The following is a 26,906-nucleotide window of genomic DNA, read 5'->3' as shown; positions in this document are numbered from 1 at the left end:
AATTAATTATTCTTGCAATTCTTGAAAGGCATCATGGTGTATTTGATACAGGGCTAGCCTGGGAATCTTCAAAAGACTTTAATTCAGGTTTTTCCTCTGTCACATAGTGGCTATGTCCTGAACTTAATTAGCTTTCAGAATTCAAGATAGTTCCTGATTAGTATAATCTCAGTTTCCCATGACAATGTAGATCACTCATGAAATTTTAAGTAACAGGAACAGAAACCACTTAAGTTCTGTTGTCTTCACAAGCTCAAGAATATCCCATAATCTAAACTTGTTAGGTAATTCTTTAGTAAAAAAAAAAAAAAACTACAGCAAAATTATATTGAAAAGAAGACAACTGCTGATATAAAACTTTCCATAGTAAAGAATAGAGACTTTTCATCCCATGATGCAAATACTCTAGTGAATTACATAGTTATCTGCATTTACTTTGGCTTATTTTTGTTAATTAAATGTCCTTTTGCCCCTGAGATCATTTTAATCTCAAAAGCCTACTTTTTAAACCAAATAAATGGTGTCAAGTACATATAGGAATTAAGTTCATGGCAACAAGCTTTTTTTTTAGTTGATATGTTTTGTTTTTTATATCATCTACCCATTATATTCTCTATCCCTTCATCCCCAAGAGCTATCCCTTATAACAAAGAAGGGGGGGAAACCCATTCAGTAAGCTTAAACAATACATCAAGTCCTAATATGCATAATGTTCCACACCCATAATCCCCCACTTCTGAAAAGAAGTGAGGGAGGTACATTCTCATATCTCTCTCTTAGGGCCAAGTTTGCTCATTATAATTTCAGAGGTTTCAGGTTCTATTGCTTGTTGTTGCTATGCTCTCCCTTTACTTTGTTGTAGTTACAGTGTAACTTCCAGCCATCCCAATGAGCCCTTTCAAAATTCTTGGGAATGAGCACCAATTTTTGGAGTACTATCACTAAAATTCTTTTCCCTTTGTTCCTCTCAGGAAAAGCAGAATTCTCTACAAACCTTGATTTTCAGATTTATAGCTAACAGAGGGGGCAACTTCAAATGAGGGCAAAGATCTTCACTTTTTTTTAGAGTTTACTCTAAAAATCTGAACACTCATCATATTTCTCTTTCAGGACCAGGGTTTGGAATATATGCAGTTGTACATCTCCTCCTTCCTGTGATGTCCCTGTGGCTCCGCCGTAGCCATAAAGACCATGCTTACTGGGATGCTGCCTCAGCTAATTTCAAGCATGCCATTGGTTTGTCCTGTGAACTGGTGGTGGAACATATCCAGAGCTTTATACATTCAGGTAGTAAGTCTCCATTTGTATCTTTGTTATCAAGACCATTCATTCTGAGTATTACTGTAAGTGTTATCAGCATTGTCACCTAAAAGCAATTCTTAAACCCTCACACAGATAGGTTTTTGTATAAAGGTAACAAACTAAGAATTCTAAACAAATATATGAATATGAAGTAATTTATATAAGGTACAACTCTGGCAAAGTATACATTAGAAGTAATTTTAAGGAGAATTGTATAATTCTAGAAAAAGGAGGAAAGTAGCTAGAGAGTTTCATGCCCAGATCAGAATGGTATAGGGGAGCTAGCAGAGAAGTAACATGGCCTAGGAGGTAGCACACTGGACTTGGAATCAGGAAAACCTAGGTTCAACTACTGCCTCAGACATTTACTAGCTATGTGACCCTGGGCAAGTCACTTAATCTCTCTAAGCCTCAGTCTCCTGAGTGGAATGAGGAAATACAGAGGACTTTTAACAAGTCTCTATCCTTTTTGGTCTGACTTAGTAGTGAAGAAACATCTAGCTTGACAAAGGCTCATGCAAAGTAGAACATTTCTCTGTGTCATCCACATAGATATGGTCACTTTGTCCATAGGAGCAGATAAATATGCCCAGGAGCCTAGTTTCTAGTGAGAGAGTGGGAACCAAGAACTAGAGCCCCAAAGGACTCCTGTGAGAATTGGTTTGATATGGATGACAGTAAGGTAGTTTTAGGAAACTTTATGGAGTATAGATTATGAAAATTGAAAGGATGGAATTCTACCAAATCTACTATATTAAGCAAGCCTAGCAAGTCTACTAGGAGTAAGTTAGCAAAATTTAAGTGTATTTTACATATCAGAAATGATAAAAACGCATAATCTACATCTTATATTCTTAAAATTAGTTTTCTTTAAAAAAATGACTACACATGAAATTCAACTTAATGCAATGCATTGAATGCCTACCTAGCTTATTGAAATAAAGAATTATTTATTGTGTATATATCATGTGCTATGCACTATGGGAAAAACTAGTTGAAGAATCAAGCCCCCTTTTATGTTTTTTCTTCCTTTATTAGAATGTAAGCTCTTTGAGAGTAGGAAACATTTTGTTGCTTTTGTATCTCTAGTTTTTAGCCCAGTGCCTGGCACATAGTAGGTACTTAATAAATTATCATTGTCTATCTATCTATCTATCTATGTCACAGTACTTGTTCCTATGGACTTACCAGTGTAGTAGGGGAAAGTTTAACAGTGTACCAGAACTTTGCATTTTTCCACTGTTGAATGGCTATGTCCTTACTCTGAGAGATACAGTTTTACATATATCTAGAAATGGGACAAATAGAACACAGGATAAAAATGCAAGTGATGATTGCCAACTTAGCTTTTATAAGCTGTAACTTCTTTTCTTTGCTCTATTATCTCTCTTCTTTTCTTACGTGCATATTCCCCTCCTGTTTCTACCTTCTTTCCTCCTGTAAATGGTCATTTGTGTATAGTCTCTTTACAGTGACGTGATATTCCAGGGCCATTGAATGAAATCCTGTTATTTTCATCCCATAGACATTAGGTATGAAAATATGATCAACACAATGCTAAAAGATCTCTTTGAGCTATTGGTAGCATGTGTGGCCAAGCCAACAGAAACTATCTCCAGAGTTGGCTGCTCTTGCATTCGGTAAGAATTCCCACTCAAATTCGATGTTTCGTGTGAAAAATAAAAGGAGAAAAAAACTTATTGAGGGAGTAGAAGGAATAACAATTCTATTTCTGTAACTGAAAAAGAAATGATTATATATTAATAACTTTGCCATCTCTAATGATTGGTCAGTTGGTAAAAACCAAATGCCTGTTCAATTTAATAAGCATTTATTAAGTGTCTCTGATGTGTCAGATACTATAGTAGGAGCTGAGCACACAGAAACAAAAATAAAAATTTACTTTGCTCACAAAGAGTTTCCATCCTACCGGGCAAATTTTCATGATAATTATGCAAGGGATACAAAGAAAAGGCCCCCACTATCTAATAAGATGCAAATACTTGAAAGATAATTATTAGGGTAACTAGGTGGTGTAGTGGATAGAGCACAGCCCTGGAGTCAGGAAAACTTGAGTTCAAATCTAGCCTCAGACACTTGACAATTACTAGTTGTGTGACCCCGATTGCCATGAAAAAAAAGAAGCTAACCAGCAGAAAAAGTAATAAATCTTAAGTGCCAACTGAGAGGTACCAAAAGTAAATATGATTGAAATTCATACATTCCTTTAGGTTGAAGGGGCCAGAGAAAAACTTCACTGAGAGAGGAGGTAGAATTGAAGGATGGATAAAATGATAATAGGTAAAAAGGAGAGTATTACAGTGTAAGTGAAGGGGCTGAGGTAAGAGAATGTGAGGCATGTCTAATAGTCTAGTGTGGCTGGAGGCAAGAATATGCATAGGGAGGAAAGGTAAGTTGAGGCTAGACAGTAGAGGTCCTGAAGCATATGCCTAAGGAACTCAGATATGATCCTATAGGAAATGGGGAGCCCTTGATTTTTGAGCATGAGATTTGCACACTACAAAGACTATTGTAGGGAGATTAATTTGACTGTGATGACAGTTTGGGACAGGAAGAGGCTAGAAGTAAGGATTAGTTAGGAGGTTATTAGGTAGACTACATATGAGGTGATAAGAGGTAGGGAATTGTAGCAAGATAAGGAAAGGAAAGACAAGTGAAAGATTTCAAGGGCAAAAATGACAGGACTTCATGACATCAAATGTGTGAGCAAAGAGAGAGGAAGAAGCCAAAGATGATTCTGAGGTTTCAAGTTTAGATGAATGGTTGGTATCCTAACAGAAGTTGTGGATATAGGAGGAGGAAGGATGATGATTTCATTTTTTTATAACAGAATAGTGGAACAGACCAGATGGTGAAGGGGAAAGAATATTGGATTGCATTAGTTGGGAGAACCAGGTTTGAATCCTCCATCTGCCAATTACTTAGTGGTATAACCATGGTAAAATTACTTCATGTCTCCAGGTCCCACTCATCTGTAAAATTATTGGGGTGGACTAGTTTATGTCTTAAGTTCCTTCTAGCTCTAAAATAATAAGATGATTCAAGTTTATATCCAAGGGTAAATGTCTAACAGAAAGTTGGAAATATGCCACTGGAGCCTGGGAAAGAATAAGACTTGAAAATACAGATGAAGAAAATATATAGAAATTAAAGTGGAAGCCATGTTATTCAAGAGAGAGTATATATAGAGAGAATGCCAAGGCCTAAACCAGGATAGTCTAGCATTGTGGAAACTAAGGGAGGAGAGCCTTTGAAGGAGGGACTGATTGGCTAAGAGTGTTGGTTTGGAGAAAGCTTAGGAAAGGAGAAAGGAAGAAGAGAATACTATGCACCAGGCATTGTACTAAGTGCTTTACAAATATTATTTCAATTGATAATAAGAGAATTCATGAGAAGAGAAGGGAAGAAGAGAAGTTGGGTCAATAAGAAGTGCAATATCTGTAGACCAATCATTCAATATGTTTGACTCTGAAAGGAAGCTGAGAAATAGGTTTATAGTCCAAGGGGCAGCAGGGTCAAGTGATGACTTTTTTCAGGACAAGTATACTTGAAGGAAGATAAATAGAATGAACTCCAAGAGAAGAAAATAGCTCAGTGGTTTGTCATGTTAGCCCCCTGAAGTTATATTTTTACCTTGGAAAAGGAGAAAAGCTTTTGAATGTGTTGAGATGTTGGCTAGAGCTCCTCAAAGACACTTCATTTCTGTCCTTGTTTCCATTTGCAGGTATGTCCTTGTAACAGCAGGGCCTGTTTTCACTGAAGAAATGTGGAGGCTGGCGTGCTGTGCACTACAGGATGCATTCTCTGCCACACTAAAACCAGTGAAGGTAAAATCATCATGGGAACGATAGTCATGAGACCATCAATTTAGAGCTAAGAGGGGTCTGAGGTCATATGATCCAAGCCCCTTATTTTATAGATGAGGAAACTAAAGCCCATCAAGGTTAAATGACCAAGGTGGTAAATGGAAGCCCCGGAATTTGAACCTGGGTCCCCTGACTCCAAACCCAGCATGCTTTTCTCTGTTCCACATTTCTTTTTCTGCTGGTGATCACCTTGAAATCACTAATGTTTTTGAGACTAGATCATCAAATCATGGGATCGCAAATCTATAAGGGACCTTAGACCCTTTGCCTAAAGCATGACTTACCTTGACTTAACTTTCCTTTTTACATTACCTAAAGTCACTTGGAGGGCAGCCAGGTGGTGCTGTGGGTAGAGCACTGGGCTGAGAATCAGGAAGACTTCTCTTTATGAGTTCAAATCCAGCCTCACTTACTAGCTGTGTGACCCTGGACAAGCTGCTTAACCCTGTTTGCCTTCTCATCTGTAAAATGAGCTGGAGAAGGAAATGGCAAACCACTCTAGTATCTTTGCCAAGAAAACCCCAAATGGGGTCACAAAAAGTTGGACATAACTGAACAACAAAATTACTTGAAAGTATTTGTAATTTGTTTGCCCATGTGCGATGATACTGCTTAGAATCAGCACAGAGGCCCCATATTGCACCCAATCATATTCTATATGTTTCTCTGTAGGACCTATTAGGCTGTTTCCACAGTGGCAATGAAAGTTTCAGTAGTGATGGCTGCCAGGTGAGAGTGGCAGCCCCCTCTACTTCCCCTAGTGCTGAGGCAGAGTACTGGCGGATCCGAGCCATGGCACAACAAGTAAGTACTATGGATTTTTTCCAGAGAAGGGAGAGCTGGTCTGGTAGCCTGAATGCACAGAAAGTGTCCCAATGTCGAGGAAAAGCAGAGTAGCCCTTCTCCAAATAGGATACCTCCAATGGTTAAATGTCCAAAAGAAAAATTTAGAAAGCTTATTGCAATAACCATCTGGGCAGCTCTCTGCTTTCCATTGTTAGTAAGATCCTAGCCAGAATCCTCCTGTCTCATTACTGGCTCTCCTCACCAGTAGCAAACTCATCAGACCACTGCTTGGCTTTAGTTCAAAACCAGATACAACAGATGAGATCCCGCCTGCATAACTGTGTCGGCTGACTTCCTGAAAGAATTTGAAACTCTTTTACCAAAGGAAAAACCTCCTTTATCAAAAACACAGATTATACTCAAATACTCAAGTTGATCCATGGTTGGTAGGTAGGTGTGTGTAGGGGTAGATAGAGGCAGACAGAGTATTTATTAAATGCTTACTCTGTGCTAGGCCCTGTGTTAAAGGTTGGGAGGTAAAAATATAAGCAAGATAGTTTCTGCACTCAAAGAGTTTATATTCTAATGAAGGAAAAAAAACATATAAGGTGGAAGTGGAAAAGCAGAGACATGGTGGAAAAGGGCACATTGTGGCTTGGAGATGGCTGAGAAGTTAGAAAAAGTAGTAGAAAATATTCATCCCCTAGAGTCCCCTGCAAATAAGTCACTTGACATTTCACTGGGCAAATTAGGTGATAGACAACACTTGGCCTCCCCCTGAAGTGTTTACATCTTTGTAGAACCTATGAGAGGAAGATTGCAATGGCAGGGCAGGGAGAAGGTGAATAAAACTTTAAAAAAAAGTAGAGAGAGAAGCAAAGATGGAATTACATCTTCTCCTATAGCAATTTCTTCCAGCGTTGAGTGCAATGCCTCTCACTCAATAAATGTCACTGATAGGTTAGTATTCTTTCTAAATCATTCTTCACTTTCCTGTTGAGTGAATTAGGAGAAGCAGCCTCAACCTTGTCAAGAGCCCATCAGGTTGTTATAATTCACTAGGGAAGAGAATGGATAGAAATAGCAATAGAGGAGACATTTGCTAAAGAAGATATTCTTTTAGCAACTCTTAGTTGTTTTAGACCAACATCAATACTATCGATGTGTATTGAACTCTGCTAAGGGATGGAAGAATTGAGCTGTCTGTTTGGACTTGTGCATTCTTTGCAGGTGTTCATGTTAGACACTCAGTGCTCACCAAAGACTCCAAACAACTTTGATCATGCCCAATCCTGTCAGCTGATCATTGAGCTGCCTCCTGATGAGAAGCCAAATGGGCACACCAAGAAAAGGTAAGTAAAGGCGATTCTCCAAAAGACAAGATAAGAAAATAAGAAAACAAATTTATTCCAATCTCATACTCATGTTGTAATCTAAACAGGAAATCCCAGGTTATGCCAGTTTGGTTGTAAAGGATGAAAATTGTTTTATGGTGCAGTTTGGCAAAGAGGTGGTTGGGGCTTTTTTTTTTCTTACTCTAAAACATTTATTCCTTTATCTGAATGCTTCATGTTTCCTATTTCTACTCCCCTGGGGTTTTTTCTTACCTTTTTAATAGTATTTTTTTCCAATTACATGTCATGACAATTTTTACCATTCATTTTTACAAGGTTTTGAGTTCCAAATTTTTCTCTCCTCCCCCTCCGCCTCCTCCTCTCTCCTCTCCCAAGAATGGTAGGCAATTTGATATAGGTTATACATATGCTTCTATTCTCCTATTTTTATTCATTTTCATTTGTGGCCTAATAAATCTGTCAGTGGTTTTCCATTTTAGCTAGTAGGGAACAAATTTATTTTAAGTGACTCTAGAAGGAGCACCAAGTCTCACCCTCTTCACGTGGCCATAACTTAAGCTTAAGAAACTAACAAATGCTATCAGCTGTGTCTCTTACATATGAAGAAAATGCTAATGACCCTGAGCACTTGAGCTGCTTTTCATATAAGGACTTTGGATTGATTATACTGGTCCTACCACATTCTCTCAGCTGGTCTCCTTGACAACCAACAAACAGCAAATGTTTGTGAGACAGTTGGTCAGGGTTAAGGGGCACAGTCCATGTCTGTGAACATTGTCAGGGGACTGGATGAAACCCACGACCTTGACTTATAAGAACCAGGTTGTAATGAGCTGATGCACCACACAAGCAATTTTTAAAAATCAACCTATAAGCATTTATTAAATACTGACTATGGGCCAACAACTGAACTAGGTGCAGGGTATATGGATACAATGAATGAAATAACCACTACTCTCAAGGACCTTACATTCTAATGGAAAAGGCAAAAAGTACAGATGTAATTATATAAAGAATAAATATAGAGAGAATAGTAGCTAGCATTTACATGGCATTCTAAGGTTTATAAAATCGTTCTACAAATATTATCTATTTTAGCCTTGTGACAACTATGGGATGTGGGTGCTATGGTTTTCCCCATTTTACAGATAAGGAAACTAAAGCAGAAAGAGAAGTTAAGTGACTTGCCCAGGGTCACGTAGCTTGTAAAGGTCTGAGGCTGAAGTGATTTCAGGTCTTCCTGACTCCAGGCCTAAGAGATCTAGCCACTTTGCAACCTAGCTCCCTCCACAAAGTAATTAAGTACATTGTGGTTTGGTGTAGAGGTCGCCTGAAGCTGGAGGGATCAGGAAAGACTATATAGAAGGTGGCACTTGGGCTATGTTTTGAAGAAAGGGGTGGACTCTATGAGGTGAAGATGGAATGCATCCCAAGCATAAACACTGTCTTTGGGCTCTAAAAATATTATATACTGATTCTACATGTGAAGATGAATGCAAAGATTTTTTTGCATATTTTCCAATCTTTTTTATTCCTCTTTATTTGGTAGTCTTTTTTCCCATAAGGTGTATGTGTTGCCTCAACTAAATCACAAAGAGCTATCTGAGTCCAAGGTGCCTACAAATTCCCCATCCAAATACAGAATCAGTGTGAATAATCATGCCCAGCATCTCCTCCTTCGACTGTCCCTCTGCCTATCTGATTTTGGTAAGCCTTTTAGAGAGAGGTGTAAGCAGGGTGTGAAAAATATGCAGCAGCTCATGGGATACTTTAAAAGATTTAGACCCATAGCATAGAATAAAGACTAATGGGTAGAACTTATTTGAGCATACTACATATAAGAAATAACTTCCCTGATATTCTGAGCTATCTAAAAATAGAGTACACCACTTCAGGAAGTAGCAAGTTTGCCATTCCTAGAGATTTCCAAGCAGAGGCTAGGAAATATTAGAGATGTTGTACAAAAGGTTAGAGTTTCAGACAGGCTGAAATAACTGACTTCTAAGGGCCCTTCCAACTCTTTATGGTGATTCTAGTGGGAGCAAGGGAGGAAGAAAATGATCAATCAGCATTAAATTAGAGCGAGAATGAGAAAAATGCTGTGGTTTTTGGCTTGATTCAGTAGTCACAGAGAGAACGTTCTTAAAATTCTCTAAACTTGCAGTCAGACTTTGGGGATGATGGAGAAGGAGGAGAATTTTCAGAGTATCTGTAATATCTGTATTTAAGGATCGTAACTCAAATAAGAAAATATAAGTGAAATGTTTTGCAAACCTTAAAACCCTATATAAATGCCAGCTTTTATAATTATTATGGAGGTGTAGCACCTATATATGGCATATAACAGGGAACAGAGTTTACATATAACCCAGGTTTCAAGCCTGATTCACTTGCATAAGACTCTCCTAATTGATGGAGAGATGATTACTCAATGTTCTCTGCCTGTGCAAGGAGAGGAGTTGGCTAGAACTTGGGAGAGGAAAGCTTTTCTTGCTCCAAACTTCAAGAGAGGTCATTCATTTCCAGGCCCTTTTTGAGGAGTTACCTGGAGGGAGAAAAAAGAATTTGGGAAGAAGCAGACAAGTAGAGGAAATTGGAGAAAATTTTTCTTTTAGTTATCTCTCTCAAAGGATTTTATAATATACTTAATAATATAGTTACATACCCTAATATGGCCATTGACGTGTTTTTGTTTTTATTTTGGAGGCAATTGAGGTTAAACACTTGATATGTCTCTAATTTCCAGATGCCTCACTAGAGGCTTTGAGGAGCTTCCTCTCGGGTGAGATCAAGGACTGTCTTGTTTGAACTGAGATATCTCACTCCCAGTGAGAGAGCTCATTCACTCTGTGTATTCTGATCTGCATAAATTCTCTCATTTCTATTTGCTATTAGCATGGATAAGTGGGTTTGTCCTCTGTTCACTATTTTTGATGGTCTTTATGTAACTAGAATTTGGAGAGAAGGGAGTCAAATCTTTGTATATGGCTTGGGACATGCATTCCCCATTAAAGGATAATGACCAGGAAAGTAGGTTGAACTTAAAAACCATTTCCTCTAGATTAGCAATATGTAAGGCAGGTGGGACAAATCTATGTGAATCTATATGTCACCTACGTGGACAATCTATGTAGGACAAATATCCTACATACGTTTGTATTTTCTTGACAAGAAGGACATTCAGAAGGGGACACAGACAAACAGAGCAATGTTGGCACTACTATGTTAATTTTAATATATATGTCAAAAAACAAACTGGTAATAGAGATACCATTTTTCTGTATGATCCACTTTTTCTATTTTTCTTAGCATATGGAAATATCTGTCTTTGTTGGTGTTTGTCAAGTTCCAAATAAATTAAAAGTTCATAATAAAAAATAGAATTATAAATAAAATAGCTTTTTTTTCTTGGCAAAAGGCCTAGTTTAAAATGTATAAGAGGGATTTCATTGAGATTGGGAACTTCTGGTTGAGGAAATTCCCTTTACTGACACAAGTTAACTCTATAATTTATAGTCTTAGCAAGTTGCTAGAAGACTGAGAGGTTCAGTCACACAGTCAGTATGTCAGAGGCAGAGCTTGAACCCAGTTCTTCCTGGTTTCAAGGCCACCTATCTATCCCCTATTTTTTCTCCCTCTTAATACTGTTGTTGATATACAGTCAGGAAATTGTAGAAAATTTTTCTTTAAGTTGTCTCTCTCAAAGGATTTGATAATATACTTTATAATATAGTTACATACCCTTTCTAATATGGCCATTGACATGTTTTTGTTTTTATTTTGGAGGCAATTGGGGTTAAATGACTAGCCCAGGGTCACACAGCTATTAAGTGTCTGAAGCTGAATCTGAACTTAGATCTTTCTGACTCCAGGGCTTGTGCTCTATAACCTGTGCCACCTAGCTGCCCCCATTGACATGTTTTAAGGCAACTTTTTATTACATAGTAAACTTAATTATTCACTCATCCAGCCTAAATGGCTATTATTCTTTGACCTTACATGATAGAAAAGCCATAGCAGCTTTGATAAAAGGTTTAGAAAAGGGAGAACTTGAAAACATTGGCTAACTTTTGAGATTATGCATGTCAGGAAAGGTGAATGAGTTGGTTATATGTAAAAAGTTATTTTTAGCTGTTTTTTTGGCAGCTCTGAAACTTGTATTTATTCCCAATGCATTTCTTCCCTTTCCCTTTTTATGCTTTCTCAATTTTACATCATTAAGCCTGAATCTAAACTAATGGAAATGGTCCTTTATTATAAAGTGCAACATTTCTAAATTTATAAACTGAGCCCTTAAGAGGAAAAAAATTTCTTTGATTAGTGGTGATGCTCTGTGACTCATACTTGTCTTTGAATTAACATCTCATCTAATTATGAAAATGGTTTCTACTTCTGGAAATATGTCATAAACTCAATTATCTGTTTGATAATTAAGAACTTAACCTTTAGAAATCAGACTTCGTCCATGTCAGCTCTCACCTTGATATACTCCCTGAGCCCAAGGCTTTGGCAGGGTCTAGTGGACAGAGCCTCATATTCATTCCCCAATAAGAGCTGTTTCCCCTGTCTCTTGATGGAAAGTAATCTGTTTTTGATAGCTAAGACAGGGTCTAAAAGCTATTATTTTAGGCCTGATTTCCTAGTTCCCTAAGCTTGGGCATTTAATAGTATTTTATTAAAGCCTAGGCAGCATTTTAGACTTTGGTACCAGAACCCATCTGTCTATGGGGATAGAGGAACATTAATTTTTGGTAAACTTTTAAGTCTTCCGTGTTCATTGTTAAGTTCTGTATTCACTTCATGATAATTTTTAAATGATAGTATGTTTAATATGTATGAGTTACCAGAACCTTATTATTCATTATAAAATTGGCATGTGTGGTAGGTGATAGATGGAAAGACTGAGGAAAAAAAGGTTTGAGCTTCTGACATCTGTTTATTAGGCAATGCATGCCAATTGCTTTACAAATTGAGACCAGGACCCTTCCTTTACTTATGGCTGGGCCCCAAATACAGGGGGAGATGGACTTTTATACATTAAAAACAATTAATCAAATTAGCCCAATTAATTAAAAGGAAACAATACAACATTAGGTAATCTAATTTCTAATTGGATGAAAAATTGAGGACTTTCCAAGTTGGGAGGGAAAGATTGAACAGGTACAATTCACTGAATTCAGAAAAAGGTGTGTCCCACTCCCCTCAAGTGTCTGGTAACAATCAAAGGAATGTGAAAACAATAACTGATTGATCTATACGGAGCCAGTTTTCAGATAAGACATATGGGTTGCTTGAGATGTACAATTGTGAGAAAATTGCTTGTATCAATCTTTGGGTTTGATCAAGTTTCTGGTCAGCATTACCTAGTTAGAAACCCTTAGTTAAGGGTCTTTAAACAGCAGATAGAGGTGGTCCAGTATCCTAGCCAAACAGGGCTAGGTCCAAATAATACAATAAGGTTTTCTCCCAATTCCCACAATTGAATAAGTTTTCTTACAAGATAGAAATTGGACTAGACTCGTAATTAAATAGAACAGGAACTGAGCAAACTCCTGAATTTAGTCACAAGATAGAGTCACCGTGGTTCGCTCAATTCCCACAATTAACCATTTGCTGTTCTAATCCCCTCAGTTCCCTCACATGGAATCATACTTTTCCCTTGAAGTATTGTTAGACAAAGGTCAATAGAATACTATGCATACCTTCAAGTGTACAGAAGGATCATCCCTTAATTTTTGTCAGTTAAAGCATATGAGTTCATTGAATTCACAATTCAATGTTTATTATGTTATGTTTATTTTTATTCTCTTAGGATCATAGATTTGGAACTGAAATGGACCTTGGGGGTCAATAAATACTATCTCATTTTGTAGATGAAAAAGAACTTAGGCCTTAGGTTGAGTGACTGGACCCAAGGTCACAGAGCTAGTAAAGTCTCAAAATGCAGGGTTTTGGCCTCAGATCCTCTGATTCCAAATCCAGCCCTCTTTCCATGACACCATGTCCTCATCAACCTTAGGTCAAAGCCACAGTCAAACAGCAAGAGTCAAGCAAAAGAGAAGACTATTCTTTGGCCTTTAAAACCTCATATGTTAATAAAATTTGTCATAATTTCAACACAGAGTAATTTTTGACTGATAATATGAATTTTACTTTCTTTGTAAGTAAACATGATACTCTTTCTTCATTATATAGTTTGGAATCTTCTAAGAGTAAAGCAAAGAGAACACAAAAACATTATTAACCCAAAGTATAGTAGGTTAAAATATAAAGGGAATTTGTCATTTAACTTAATATAGCACCTGGAAAGGTGGTTTTCTTAGTGTAAAATTTCAACAAACGAAAAAAAAGGTCTAATCATTAACTAGTATTTACTGAGTGACCATTGCAAAAAATTATGTGAAGTGCTTTACAAACCTTAAATGGGCTATAAAAATGTCAGTTGGTAATGTTACTATTATTATCAAAAGTTATTTGCTGATTTAGTATAATTTGCCTAGAGGGCCCCCCGGTCTATAGTAGAATCATTATTCCAAGCCTGCACAAAGGACTCTTGTTGCTGCCCTTCAGAGGGTCAGGAGTAATCACAGAGAAAAAGTACACATCCCTATCGACTTTCCTTGACCTCAGAACAAATTAGCAAGTAACTCAAGGCATTACTCATGTCACTTCCAAAGCAACTCTAATGTTGTGAGTATTTCAGCCTTTCTATCTGTTCTTACCTATACAACAGAAGCAGTTAAATATTTCACATATATTTAATAGGGAGTAGATAGATGGAATATTTTCTTTCCACACAAAGCCTCCTACCGAGCTCTAAATTGTTAAGCTTTCCAGCAATAACAGATCTCAAATACAATGGACACTCCAACTGCCACTGCTGTGCCCGTCTTCATCCCCTCCTCACAGAGTCTCTCTCTTTAGGTAGGAAGGCAACTTAAGCACCATCTTCTATCTCAAATCTTTCCTGGTTCTCCTCAACTGCTACTGCCTTCCCTCCCAAAGTGCCTTACATTTAACTACATTGTATATCTTTGTTATTTATTCTCTTTATAGTTATTATGCATAATATATATACTTATTGTCTCCCCCATCAAAATATTACTGCCTTGAGAATAGGGATGGTTTCATTCTATGTACTTGTATCCTTAGCACCTAGCACGCAGAAAGCACTTAATAAATGCTTGTTGATTGATTGATGTTGTCTATGTGTGTATGTGTGCACACGCATACTAAAAGGTTTAAAAAAGGCAAAACAGATCAATAGGACTAAACATAGATCTTTGCTGTAATTTAAGAGTATATTGTGACAGTTGCTACTGTGACTGTGGCATGGTCTCAGGTGTACAATATACTGAGTCACTACTATAAATTATTAATTAAAACCAGCAGTTTTATTAGCTTCCTAAGACATTGATGATAATTGTTATTCAGTATCATGGTTTATGTTAATCCCCCAACCTTCTAAATATAATCTCGTGTGTCTGGGATACCATTCAAGTTCATTAGAATGAATTTAGGCATTTTAAAAGTCATAATAATGAAAGGAAAGCATTAGAATGTAACTAAGTGTACCAGTTATTGCAATGTCTATAATGTGTCTGAGTCATATTGAAGCCCTTTACAAGAGATCAACGGACTACTAATTTCCTTCTTTCTTTTTCTTTGAAGTGTCTCTTTCAGGGAAATTGTGGTGAGTTTACTGTCTCATCAAGTGCTGCTCCAGAACTTATATGACATCTTGTTAGAAGAGTTTGTCAAAGGCCCCTCCCAAGGAGAAGAGAAGACAGTCCAAGTGCCAGAAAACAAATTGGCTGGTTTCCTCAGGTATATCTCCATGCAGAACTTGGCCGTCATCTTTGATTTGCTGTTGGACTCCTACAGGACAGCCAGAGAGTTTGACACCAGCCCAGGGTTGAAATGCCTGCTGAAGAAAGTGTCTGGCATTGGAGGGGCAGCCAACCTATACCGCCAGTCTGCAATGAGTTTTAACATCTATTTCCATGCCCTAGTCTGTGCTGTCTTGACCAACCAGGAGAATATCACTGCGGAGCAGGTGAAGAAAGTCCTTTTTGAAGATGATGAAAGAAGTACAGATTCTTCCCAGCAGTGTTCATCAGAGGATGAAGATATTTTTGAGGAAACAGCCCAAGTCAGCCCCCCACGGGGCAAGGAGAAGAGACAGTGGCGGGCTAGAATACCCTCTCTGAGTGTCCAGCCAATCAGCAATGCAGACTGGGTGTGGTTAGTCAAAAGGCTTCATAAGCTCTGCATGGAACTGTGCAACAATTACATCCAGATGCACTTGGATCTGGAGAATAATGTGGAGGAACCTCCCACCTTCAAGAGTGATCCTTTCTTCATTCTCCCCTCCTTCCAATCTGAGTCATCCACTCCATCCACAGGAGGGCTTTCAGGGAAGGATACACCATCTGAGGATGACCGAAGTCAGTCAAGGGATCATATGACCGATGGCATGCCCACAAAGGGAAACACTGGGGATATATCAGAGCTACCCTCCAGCCCCAAAGGCGAAAGGAAAGATCAAAGCAGGAAGAAAGAGTGGTGGGAGAGCGCAGGAAACAAGATCTATACCATGGCCACTGACAAAACCATTTCAAAGTTGATGACTGAGTACAAGAAGAGGAAGCAGCAGCAACATAGCCTAGTCCCATTTGCCAAAGACATCAAGGTGGAGAAGAAAGGAGAGCAGCTGGGCTCCAGGGGACCAGATTCACCCCTCCTCCAGCGTCCACAGCATCTGATAGACCAGGGCCAAATGAGGCATTCCTTCAGCGCTGGCCCAGAGATCCTGAGGCAAGAGAAGAGACCACGCTCTGGCTCAACAGTGAGCACCCTGAGTATATCTGTGAGAGACGCCGAGGCCCAGATCCAGGTAGGGCCTAGTACTTACAGAAGTGCAATAGTAGTATAAAAGTACAAAGTAGGAAAAATAAGATGACCTATTTTGGACTTAAGGAAATAAGTTATCTTATGAAATACGGTCAAACTTGGGGAATGACAGTTAATGTCCTGGTTGGAGCAAACATGGCAGAAAATTTTTTTAACACCATAAGAAGATGGTGTTGACCTCTAGCATAACATCAGTTCCTGATCTAAACACTCCCTCAGGGAGACTTAGTATATGTTCTTGTAAAACAAGGTTTCCTAACCTTTTTTGTGTCATGGACCCCTTTATAAGTCTAATGAATCCTTTCTCCTGATAATCTTGTTAAATGCACAAAATAAAAGACATGGGATTTCAAAGAAAATAAATTATATTGAAATTCAGTTATCAAAATATAAGACAAGTTCACAGACCCCAGATTAAGAACCCCTTCTATAAAAAACCGTGAAGGACTTTTTAAAGTTTCATAATAGAAATAATTGTTTAGTATCAGAAAGCAGAATGTCATAACTAAGAGAGTGCTAAAATTGGAGTCAGGAAGACCTAAATTCAAATCTAGCCTATATATTTACTAATTATATGACCATAGGTAAGACATTTAAGTACAATCTATCTCAGTTTCTTTATCGTAAATAAATAGCAATAATACCTCACTGGGTTGTGAGGATGAAATGAGATTATAAAATTATCTAGATTTAAAGTGGGAAGAGATCGTAGAGGCAATGTATTCTAACTCCCTCATTTTGTAACTGAGGAAATGGAAGCCCATAAAAATAAATGACTTCCCCAAAAAGTCCCCAAAGTAGAAAGTGGCAGAGACAGTTCTTTATAAACATCAGTATTATTATTGCCGTAAAAGGGTAATATTATAGATTTAGAGTTTAAACTTCAACTTGAACTGAGAACTTAGTTTGTTATATTGGCAGCATGAGAATAAATTTAAAATGGTGATCCAGAGTATAGATAATTTATTGTAAAGTATATGGAGGAACAGTAATTTGTTCACCTATTATATCACTGCATAATTTTTTTCTTAGGGTTTTCTTATTGCCACTTTCTTTTACCTTGAAGCTCCTGGCTGTACATGTTTAAAAATGCTCATCTCTTTCAGATGTTTGATGCCTTCCTTACCTACTCCATTATAAAATACCATTTTTGTTATAAAGCAAAATTGATTGTAGGCCTACAAACCTGAGAACTCATAGTGACAATCAAACTTGAACAAGAAAATAATATAATGATGAAGAATACTAAATTTTTTTAACTTTCTTTTTCCTTTTAGGCATGGACCAACATGGTGCTAACAGTTCTCAATCAGATTCAGATCTTGCCAGACCAGACGTTTATTGCCCTCCAGCCAGCAGTATTCCCTTGTATCAGCCAACTGACTTGTCATGTGACTGATAATCGTGTTCGCCAGGCTGTAAGGGAATGGCTGGGGAGAGTGGGCCGAGTCTATGACATCATCATATAGAAGAAACACATTTTATCAGATAGGAGAAGAAAGTAATGAGGGTTAAAGGTATGCCAACAATCTGGTTGACAATTGTGTCCCACCTCCCCTTTTAACATTTAGGAGAAGGAGCCTGTACATTTGGAGATGGTAACCAAACAAGAAGTCTTTCAGGATACCCAACCTTGAGCCAGCCATGTGTCTGGTCCAGGCAAATAAACCACGTGAGATGCATTGGTCTCACTTATTGCTCTAGAACTGTCTGTATCACTGAAGTACATCTTTCTATACGTTGAAAATCATTACCCATTGTTTCAGCGTGTGATTGTTTCCAGGAAGGTCATATTCAAGGGCTGTCCTTTTGAAAGCACTTTGTCGGCTCAGTGGAATTAGATACAATGGGGGCATTGCAACTGATGCCGCCCCTTTAAAAAAAAAGCCTGCTACTAAGTCAGGCTAGTGTCAAAAGCTCAGAAAATTAGTAGCAGGTGATGTTAATGGTAGGAAGTGCCAGACCTCCCTTGTCAATTAGATGGGGATGGAAGCTGATATAAGGATGTTGTTAAATGAAAGAAAACTTTTGCCAAAAATATACCCAAAAGATTATCAGGATGCTTATTAAAAAAAATTAATCCTGTAAATCAAGCTTTACAAGCACTTGTACCAGCTTAACCAAGTAGAGAAGTTCAAGCTTCTGTGTTTCCCTATTTATTTAGAGACCCTTTCCTGAAAGGGTTTGAGATAATGACAGCAATCCTGGCTCTAGATATTCACAATACCCAATGATTTATTGGAGTATTATTTTTATTGGAAGACTTAGGAGCTGTCATATGGTTAGGAATAGTTTGGTTGACTTACTCTCATAAATGATGTTTTGAGAACATGCCAGGGAACAGTGTGAATCAATGGTGTCTCAGCTACTCCAGTTTTCCTTTGCATACCCAGACCTGAGTACCATATGTGTCTGAATATAAGGTAAGGTGCTAGAAAAAAAATTTAACACATCCTACCTTACATTCACAGGCATGGTGCATAGGTAAGGAAAACTTAAGAGTCCTTCTTTGAGGCTTTTATTGCTGGGATAAATAGACTCTTGGTAGTTGTTTAAAACCCCTTATAAATGATACCTCAGGGCAGAGACAGGTACAAAAACTGGGGTGTGTGATTTAATTACTTTTAAATCTGTTTTTTAAAACTTTATTATGTTTCTTTAGTTCAAAACGCTTTATTCTGGCTTTTTCTTTTCTGAGAAGAGCTCTAAGAGGCTCTAATATTGAACGCAAGTGGTTAAAAAGACAGACTGAGAAGAAGTTGATAAGTAACACCAGCTTTGGCATCAGACCTGGAAAAGCTAAGGGATGAGGGGATCATTTTGCATCATAAAGAGCAAGGAATGGAGCGTGTACTAGAGTTGAGTTCATCTGTGAACTAGACATTTCTCTTCTTTGGAAAGTAGAGGAATTTTGTATTCAAGGTTATTGTATACTTCAGCCAACCCAATAAATGGAACGAAGGTAGTTAAACCATAAGTTATACTGACCTTCATCTAGATGCAACAAGAGAAGAAATTTAGGACATAACTCATAATAATTACAATATATTGTAGATTTCTCAAAACTCTAGCCATTCTGCTAATAAATTAATCTTATTAAGTTCATAAGAAAGTCTTTCAGAGACAAGAGATAATAATAGGACAAATGATGATTTTCACCCATCTACCCCCAACTCTTTTTATTCCAAACTGAGTGTCTTCTCATTCCTCAAAATATAACCCAAACTATTTGCCAAGGGGTACCAAGGATTTCTTACTGGGTTTTATCCAGTCTTGGCAGCTAAAATGTTCCATTTGGGAAAGCAAGTTATTCTTTCTTTAAGAAGGGGCTTTATGATCTTACGTATTATCTGGAAGGGTGAGGACTAGTTATAAGGCCCAAATTTTATGAGTGGATTGTTGAAGGCATTTTTCTCTCCAATAGTTTAGGGGAAAAGAAATAACAGAATTATAGACTATTCCATCTAGTGGCATCCATAGAGAAGAGGAGAATGTGTTCCAGTTGTACAGTACTCATTCCTTATACTCATTGTTTAACTTATATCATCCCACCAGCCAAGAATTAATGAATTTAGGAGAGCCTTTCCAACTCTGACATTCTGTGAAGTTGACCACCAAGCCAGGTGGACTCTAACTCTGACTTCCCACTAGTTTTATATGCTATGAATTTCCTATGATTTGGAAGTGGACTTGGTGGCATTATAAGCACTTTTTAAAAGAAGACTGAGCTGTGTTTTGTTTCATAGCTTAGCTTTCTCCTTGAAAAACTTCCTAGGGTTCTATAGGTTGCAAAACTGTATATAAGAAAATACATCATTGAGTTCTATATGGAAAGCAAATTTGTTATATTGAATTCTTTGTTATAATTGTAGAAGGAGAAATCATTTGTTTTTCTCAGCCTCCAGGTAGGATATGAAAACTGCTTCCTCATACAAACAGAATGCCTCTTAAGAATACCAGCTGTAGCAGAGATTCTCCTCAAAAAATACCCCCAAACAATTAACATAGCATCATTGGTCCTAAATTGAGGTCCTCAGCTAACAGAAATTGAGAAACTATTTCCATTTCTGGAAGAGAGAGTAAGGCTGATAATTTTGTGCAATTCTGCCTCCCTTAAATCCAGTTGACACACATCAAGACATCATTGATGTCATTGGTCCTCTTTGAAAACGAAGGACAAACAACAGAAACAATATTTCTTACAAAAATCCTTCAAAGAAGCCAGCTACAGAATCCTTAAAGTCAGAAGGGAGTTTAGAATAGAAACAAGAGTGTAAATCCATCAGCTGCAGAATAAAGGAAGGCAAGTCTAGGCCATTCCCAGTTTGTCAACAATTTATAAAAATTCATTCATAAATTAGCTTGGGCCAGTTTCCCATAGAAACAATTATAAATGGAGGCTAGGTAACCAGGTAGCTCACAGAAGATTAACCTATAATTTTGCTGAGTCATAGACTTTGTAAATGGAATTGGTGGCATTATAAGTACTTTTTAAAAGAAGACTAAGCTGTCTATGTTTTGTTATATAGCTCACCTGCCTCCTTGGAAAACCCTGGAGTCTGGAATACCTGAATATGAATCCAGCCTCAGATACTTTCTAGCTGTGTGACCCTGAGAAAGTCACTTAACCTTTTCCTGCCTCAGTATCCTCATCTATAAAATGGTGATAATAATAGCACCTAACTCCCAGAGAGGTTGTGAGGATAAAATGACATAATATTATAAAGTGTTTTGCAGGGGGCAGCTAGATACTTCAGTGAGTAGAGCACTGGCCCTGCAGTCAGGAGAACCCGAGTTCAAATGCGGCCTTAGACACTTGACACACTTACTAGCTGTGTGACCTTGGGCAAGTCACTTAACCCCAATTGCCCTGCCTTCCCCCCTCCAAAAAAAAGTGCTTTGCAAATCTTAAAGCTCTATATAAATCCTAGCTATTATTAAGTATAACACTAAGGAGATGCAAGAGACCTTAGTAGTCAGCTAGTGGAATCCCTTCTACAACATGTTCAAAAGGGAACCATCTATTTAAAGAAGCCTAGCAATGAGGAACAAACCACCACCAAAGGGAGCCTTAATCCTTTTGTGCTTGCTTAATTTATTTGCTGTTGCCACAAGTCTCTTAAGATGAGATCAGAATTTGAAACCAGCAGCTTCCCCTCTATTTCTTTGCTCTTTAAAAAATGTGCCTCCTGAATTAGACAGTGGGGAACCCTAAAATGCAGGTGGGAGAGTTCTGATTCTATGGCCTAACCAACCTACCTTTCTTCTGTTAATTATTCTACATGATTTATTCTTCCTATTTTTTTAAGAATGGATAATAAGGAAGGTTTGGCTATAGATAGCCTAACCTATCCAGAACTATACTTCTATGGAATTTTAATTTGATCCGTATCTGTCAATATTCAGGCTTACTTACTGACTACTTACTGCCTGACTACCTGCCCCCCTCCCAAATAATTCCTAAGTCTTATTTATCTTCTTTTTTTCCCAACTCTCTTCACAAAATTAGGCCATGACTTTCATAGTTTTAAACTTCTTAATTTGTGAACAATTGGATTAAGATGTTTTAAAAGCAACCATTAAAAACTTTATTTTTAAGCATGAGATTTGACAAAAACAATATAAAAGGATTCCATGCAGTTACCATTTAATCATAATTAATATTTTATGAGGATTTACTTAGAGTTTAAAGCTTTAAATGATTACATGAGGGAATTTACTTTACCTCTCTGGGTTTTAGTGTCTTTATTTTTAAAAAAAGGTTCTTGTACACCGTGACCTTTGTGGTATTTTCTAGCTCTAAATCTATGGTCCTATGGTCTCCTTATTTTCCAGGAAATTATAATATGACTCATAAGCAACCACTGAAATATTCATACTCTAAAAGAAAAACCTGTTCTTGTATCATTGTTCCTCCAAAATAAATGCATACAAGACCTTTGATATGATTATAACAAAAGTAAAGCTTACAATTCTCTAACGCTTTAAGCCATATAAAATAATTTCCTCACAAGAGAATCTCAAGAATTAGAATCAGACAACCTTAGAGGCCACCCCATCCAACTCATGTTGTTGATCAGTCATGTCTGACTTTTTGCGATGCCCCCCATGGGGTTTTCTGGAGTGGTTGCCATTTCTTTATCCAGTATCCAATCCATACCTGAACAAAAGTCAATTTACAATATCCCCAACAAGTGGTCATTGACCTTTTGCTTGAAGGTCTCTAATGATGGAGAAGTCAATACTTCCTAAAGCAGTTCATGTCACTTTTAGATGGAAAAATAGCTAGTATGTCCCTCCTGAATCTTCTGTTCTCTAGTCAACATCCCCAGTTCCCTCAACAGTTCCTCCCATGGGATGAATTAAATATCTTTCACCATTGGAGTCACCCTCCCCTGGACACTCTCCAACTAGTGTCTTTGTAAAAAGAAGAAAAAGTGCTTGGCTCCTGGAACTGAACACAGTAGGTAGAGCACAGTAGGGATGTTGCTTTACTAGTCTTAAAGACTCTGCCCTTAATGGACTCTAAAAGCATGGATTTAGAGCTAGAAAAAAAAAAACCTTCAAAATCACAAAGGTTAAATGAGTTGTCCAAGGTCACTCAGGTACTAAGTAGCACAATTCAAATTCAAACCTGAGTCCTCAGATTCCAAATCCAGCCTTCTTTCCACTGCCCTATGATGCTCCATGATGATAGCAACTCCATGATGTAGATAGTACATTTTCAGGAGAGGAATTGACTTGTCCATGGTCCCACACCTAGGAAGGATTAGTGGCAGGTCTTCTCACCTACATTTAGTTTTCTTTCCACCACCATACACACATAGGCAACTTAAGTCCCAGATCAGTTGAGTGACAGTCATCAAACTAAGTACTAAAGGATAGCAAAGAAATTAGGAGAATTTTCAAGGAGAACAAAAACAGGATTCAAATGGGTTTGTGAAGATTGAACTGAGGGCACAGAAGAAGGAAAGTATGTCAACTTTTAGATTAGATAAAACCCAAGGCAATACATTGTTGCTTACTTCTACATAGTTCCTCTAAGCATCAACACAATTAATAAAATTATTGATCGCCTACTATGTGACAGGAAAATGACCCTGCCCCCCAGGAACTTACCTTCTTTGGAGAGAGACAACAAGAATATATATGATGAGATATGATGTATTTGATTTTCTTTAAGCAAACAGAGAACTAAGCTTTAATCTTAAAACCACTCTCTTCAATGTTATTTTAGGCAACTGATCAAATCAAGCATATACGACAAAACATTCATATTTTATTTACAGTTCTGCAGAAGGTGAAAGCTTGACTCTCAGAAAAACAATCTTTACTGTTCACTGAGCTATGGTAGCTCAGGTCACAGTGTCCCAACCCATCAAGTCCTTTCTATTTGTATCCTTGGGAAGGATATTGGGTTATATGGAATATATTAGAAAGAATAGAAAAATAAACCAAATGTTCTGTCTAGTAACAAGAATTTATCATATACTGTTGTTTATAGTATCAATTATCAAACCAACCAACATTTATTAATCATCTCCTGCATGAATGGAATGGTACTAGGTGCTGAGGGAAGTACAGAGTATCACTAAGAAAGGTCCCTATGTTCCAAGGAGAGGTAGTATACTATATTACATAAGTGCATTTGGAGCAGAACAAAGTATTGTTCAAGGAAGAAGATTGCTACCAACTTCTGGGAATCAGCGAAGACTCCACGGAGGACATAGTATTTGAGTTGGGCTTTGAAAGGAATATAGGGATTCAACTAGCAAAGATGGGGAAAGGAAGCCATTTCAGGCAAAGAAACAGTATAAGGAAGGTCTAGAAGTGGGAAAATGCTGTTCACGGTCATGGGGCAGGAAGTAGGCAAGTTTGGCTAGAGCATAGAGGGATTGGAATGGATTAATATGAAAGAAGTTTAGAAAGAAAGAGTTGTGCCAGATTGTAGGTGGAGTACCTTAAATGTCAGTCAAAGAACTTTAAAATTTACTTGATAAGCAATCTAAGGCCTCTAAAGAATTTTAAAGACAAACTCATTTTTTTATACCTGTCTGTTTCTGTTATCAGTCAACATTTTTAAAGGCAGAGGCAGTCTCAAGTAGCACCATGAATTGATGGTGGAACCAGAATGCAGATTTTTGCATATCTACCCTGGCTGACTTAGCGATTCTAATTATTTAGAGCTGTCATATGATCCTGGACTAGGAAGGGTACCTTTTGACTTGTAGTACTTGGGTATTTTATGCTTTTTCACAAAAGAAGACACCAGGGTAGAAGGCCTGTAAAATTAGGAGGCATCTCAATTCACAATTATCCCTTTTCCACAAAATTGTTTGTTCCTCCCCTCCTTCTCTAGGGGAATACCCTGGAACACATTCTCCTTTCTCTGCTGAAGGGGGGTGAGTGGTACAATGCACAGTGCCTGCCTACATTTGACACAGAAGCTCACCAACTACTGCAGGAAGTGAGGTGAAGCTGCCAGTAAGGTGAGAACTTGTGCCTGTTTGCATTTCAAACAGTATTACTTAAGGAAAAAATGGAGAGTAGCCTTATGGAAAAACTTAACAGGCAGTAATACCTATCTTATTTTGAAATGGCGTCATTTCTTAACTTAAAAAGAAAACTATATTAGACAGTGTCCCTATATCTTTGCTTAATGTTTCAGGGGTTTGGGGGCAAGTAGGGCAGAAAGACGAAGACAGAAATATAAGAGCCTGATTCCTTGTAACATCTCATTACAGAACCTCCACCATTTTCTACCACAAATTATTTTTCTAGGGCAATTTGTTTATTACCCTGAGGAATAAAGTTTCCTTTAGTAATTCATAACTGCTGGTTGTTAAAAAATCAACCAAACTTACCAGGTGTCAGAGAGAAACAGAGTTTGACAGAGGCAAGACAGTGTTCAAGTTTAACGACTTTTCAACCACACTTGGCTCACATCTTTCTGGTTTTCATTTTGAACATACTGGCAATTGGTGTGTTTTAAAAGGACAGAAGACTATGAATGTACAAGTCCTATAAACAGTTGTTAGAATCTTTGTCTTTGGAGAACTAGATGCTGTTTTTTAAATCATGTAATAATTTGTCTCATGTTGATTCTTTAACTTCTATAGAAGGTGATTTCAAATTTAAGCAAAGTGTTTGAATTTATTGTGTCTAAACATATACTTAAGGGGTCATTTCTACAGAAGCCTACAGCATCTTTAGGTACTACTTAGTGGAGGATCTTGATTATAAACCCTTCCTCTTCTCCCTCTCCCCATGCTGTTTCTTTTACATAACTCACAGATGGGTCACCAAAAATATCTTCACTTTCTTGAGCTCAAAACTGAAATTTTCCCCTAGAATGTCAGCTTTTGCTCACATGTACTATGTAAATGAACTATTTGGATTAATCTCATATATATCCTTGGAACTTATAGTTTGGACTGACTACTCCTTTGAGCATGGTCATACCAGATTATTCCCAGTCAAAGGGGATCCACTTTTACAAATGGCACACCTATCTTGTTAAAGTGGCATGTCATTTGTTAGCCATTTTGTAGTAGTTTAAATGGTCAAAGACCTTGCTACTACATCTCACTGTTTTTGCCTTACTGTATTTTCAGTAGTCATTGTGTTTTCATGCCTACTTCTTTTAATTTGATAAAAATTGATACTTGCTGACATCATCATGCAGTCCCTTGGTTACAAGTTGACTCATTTAGTAGATAACTTTTTTAAAACACTGCTAGTACATATGCACAGGCACAGTGTATGTAAACACAATTAAGGTACATGAATAATTACAGTTTCCTCCAGTCTTGGGTAAGCAGGGTGTGATTGGCACTGTATACTGTGCACTGTGTACAGTGTGCAGGAAAAAGACACCGCAATATGTAGGAAAACTTTATTCAATCTATAAATCAACAAACACCTACTATGTGCCAGGCACTTTACTAGGTGCGGGAGACCTAAAACAAAAATGAGGCATTCCCTTCCTTCAAAAAGCTTATAATCTGTAGATTAATTCAGATGTTATTTACTTAGAATTTGTGATAATTCCAGTACGAGGATAAAGTTTTCCTCCAAATGATCTATACTATTTGCTTTTTAAAAAAATAAACAAGATTGTAAACTTTTTAAAGCACTTTGGAAGCTCCAGTCTCTTATATAAACTATTACATCATTCTTATATAGTCATTAATAAATTCATTCTTACAACACTTTACTGGATTAACCATCCATAAAATCACATAATCTCAGAACTGAAAGGAACTTTAGGGATCATCTGGTCCAGCACCCTCATAAACTGATCTGTAATTCATACTTTTCCCTGACTCAGAACGTCCTTTTCTCCATTACTCTGAATTATTTAGATTTGACTATAGTTGATGAGAACAAGGAACATATGCAAGGTATAGAATGGGAGGGTGTCAGAGATGGAAATTCTTGCAGTCTGACATGTGACTCAAAGGCAAATAATTTCATTCCTTGTTAAAAATCATTTTTAAATTAAAATAGATCTTAACCTGAAGTTATATTAGTTAGAAGCTTTACCTTTTTACATTTTATGCATCAGCAACCATTAAGTTTTCAAATGATATCACATTAGAATGTTATCACTTTCCTTCCTTCCCCTCAAAAAGCCCCAAATCATCTCTGCTAAATTGATTGA

The 26,906-nt window shown here is 37.5% G+C and overlaps 1 protein-coding gene across 1 annotated transcript in view; it reads left to right on the top strand.

Moving 5' to 3' along the window:
- The window catches only part of ARFGEF3 (ARFGEF family member 3), a 202,821-nt gene extending 182,495 nt beyond the window's left edge, over positions 1 to 20,326 (top strand). The window contains 7 exon segments of the mRNA XM_036767780.1: positions 1,111 to 1,287; positions 2,828 to 2,942; positions 5,048 to 5,150; positions 5,862 to 5,993; positions 7,206 to 7,327; positions 15,002 to 16,226; positions 17,521 to 20,326. Of these exon segments, the coding sequence (XP_036623675.1) occupies positions 1,111 to 1,287; positions 2,828 to 2,942; positions 5,048 to 5,150; positions 5,862 to 5,993; positions 7,206 to 7,327; positions 15,002 to 16,226; positions 17,521 to 17,712 (2,066 nt within the window). The 3' untranslated portion in view covers positions 17,713 to 20,326.
- The last annotated feature ends 6,580 nt before the right edge of the window (positions 20,327 to 26,906 follow it).

This window comes from Trichosurus vulpecula, chromosome 7 (assembly GCF_011100635.1).
Source record: "Trichosurus vulpecula isolate mTriVul1 chromosome 7, mTriVul1.pri, whole genome shotgun sequence".
In the NCBI taxonomy this organism is placed as follows: Eukaryota; Metazoa; Chordata; class Mammalia; order Diprotodontia; family Phalangeridae; genus Trichosurus; species Trichosurus vulpecula.
The sequence above is the reverse complement of the archived record's forward strand: the minus strand, read 5'-3'. Positions and strand labels throughout refer to the sequence as shown.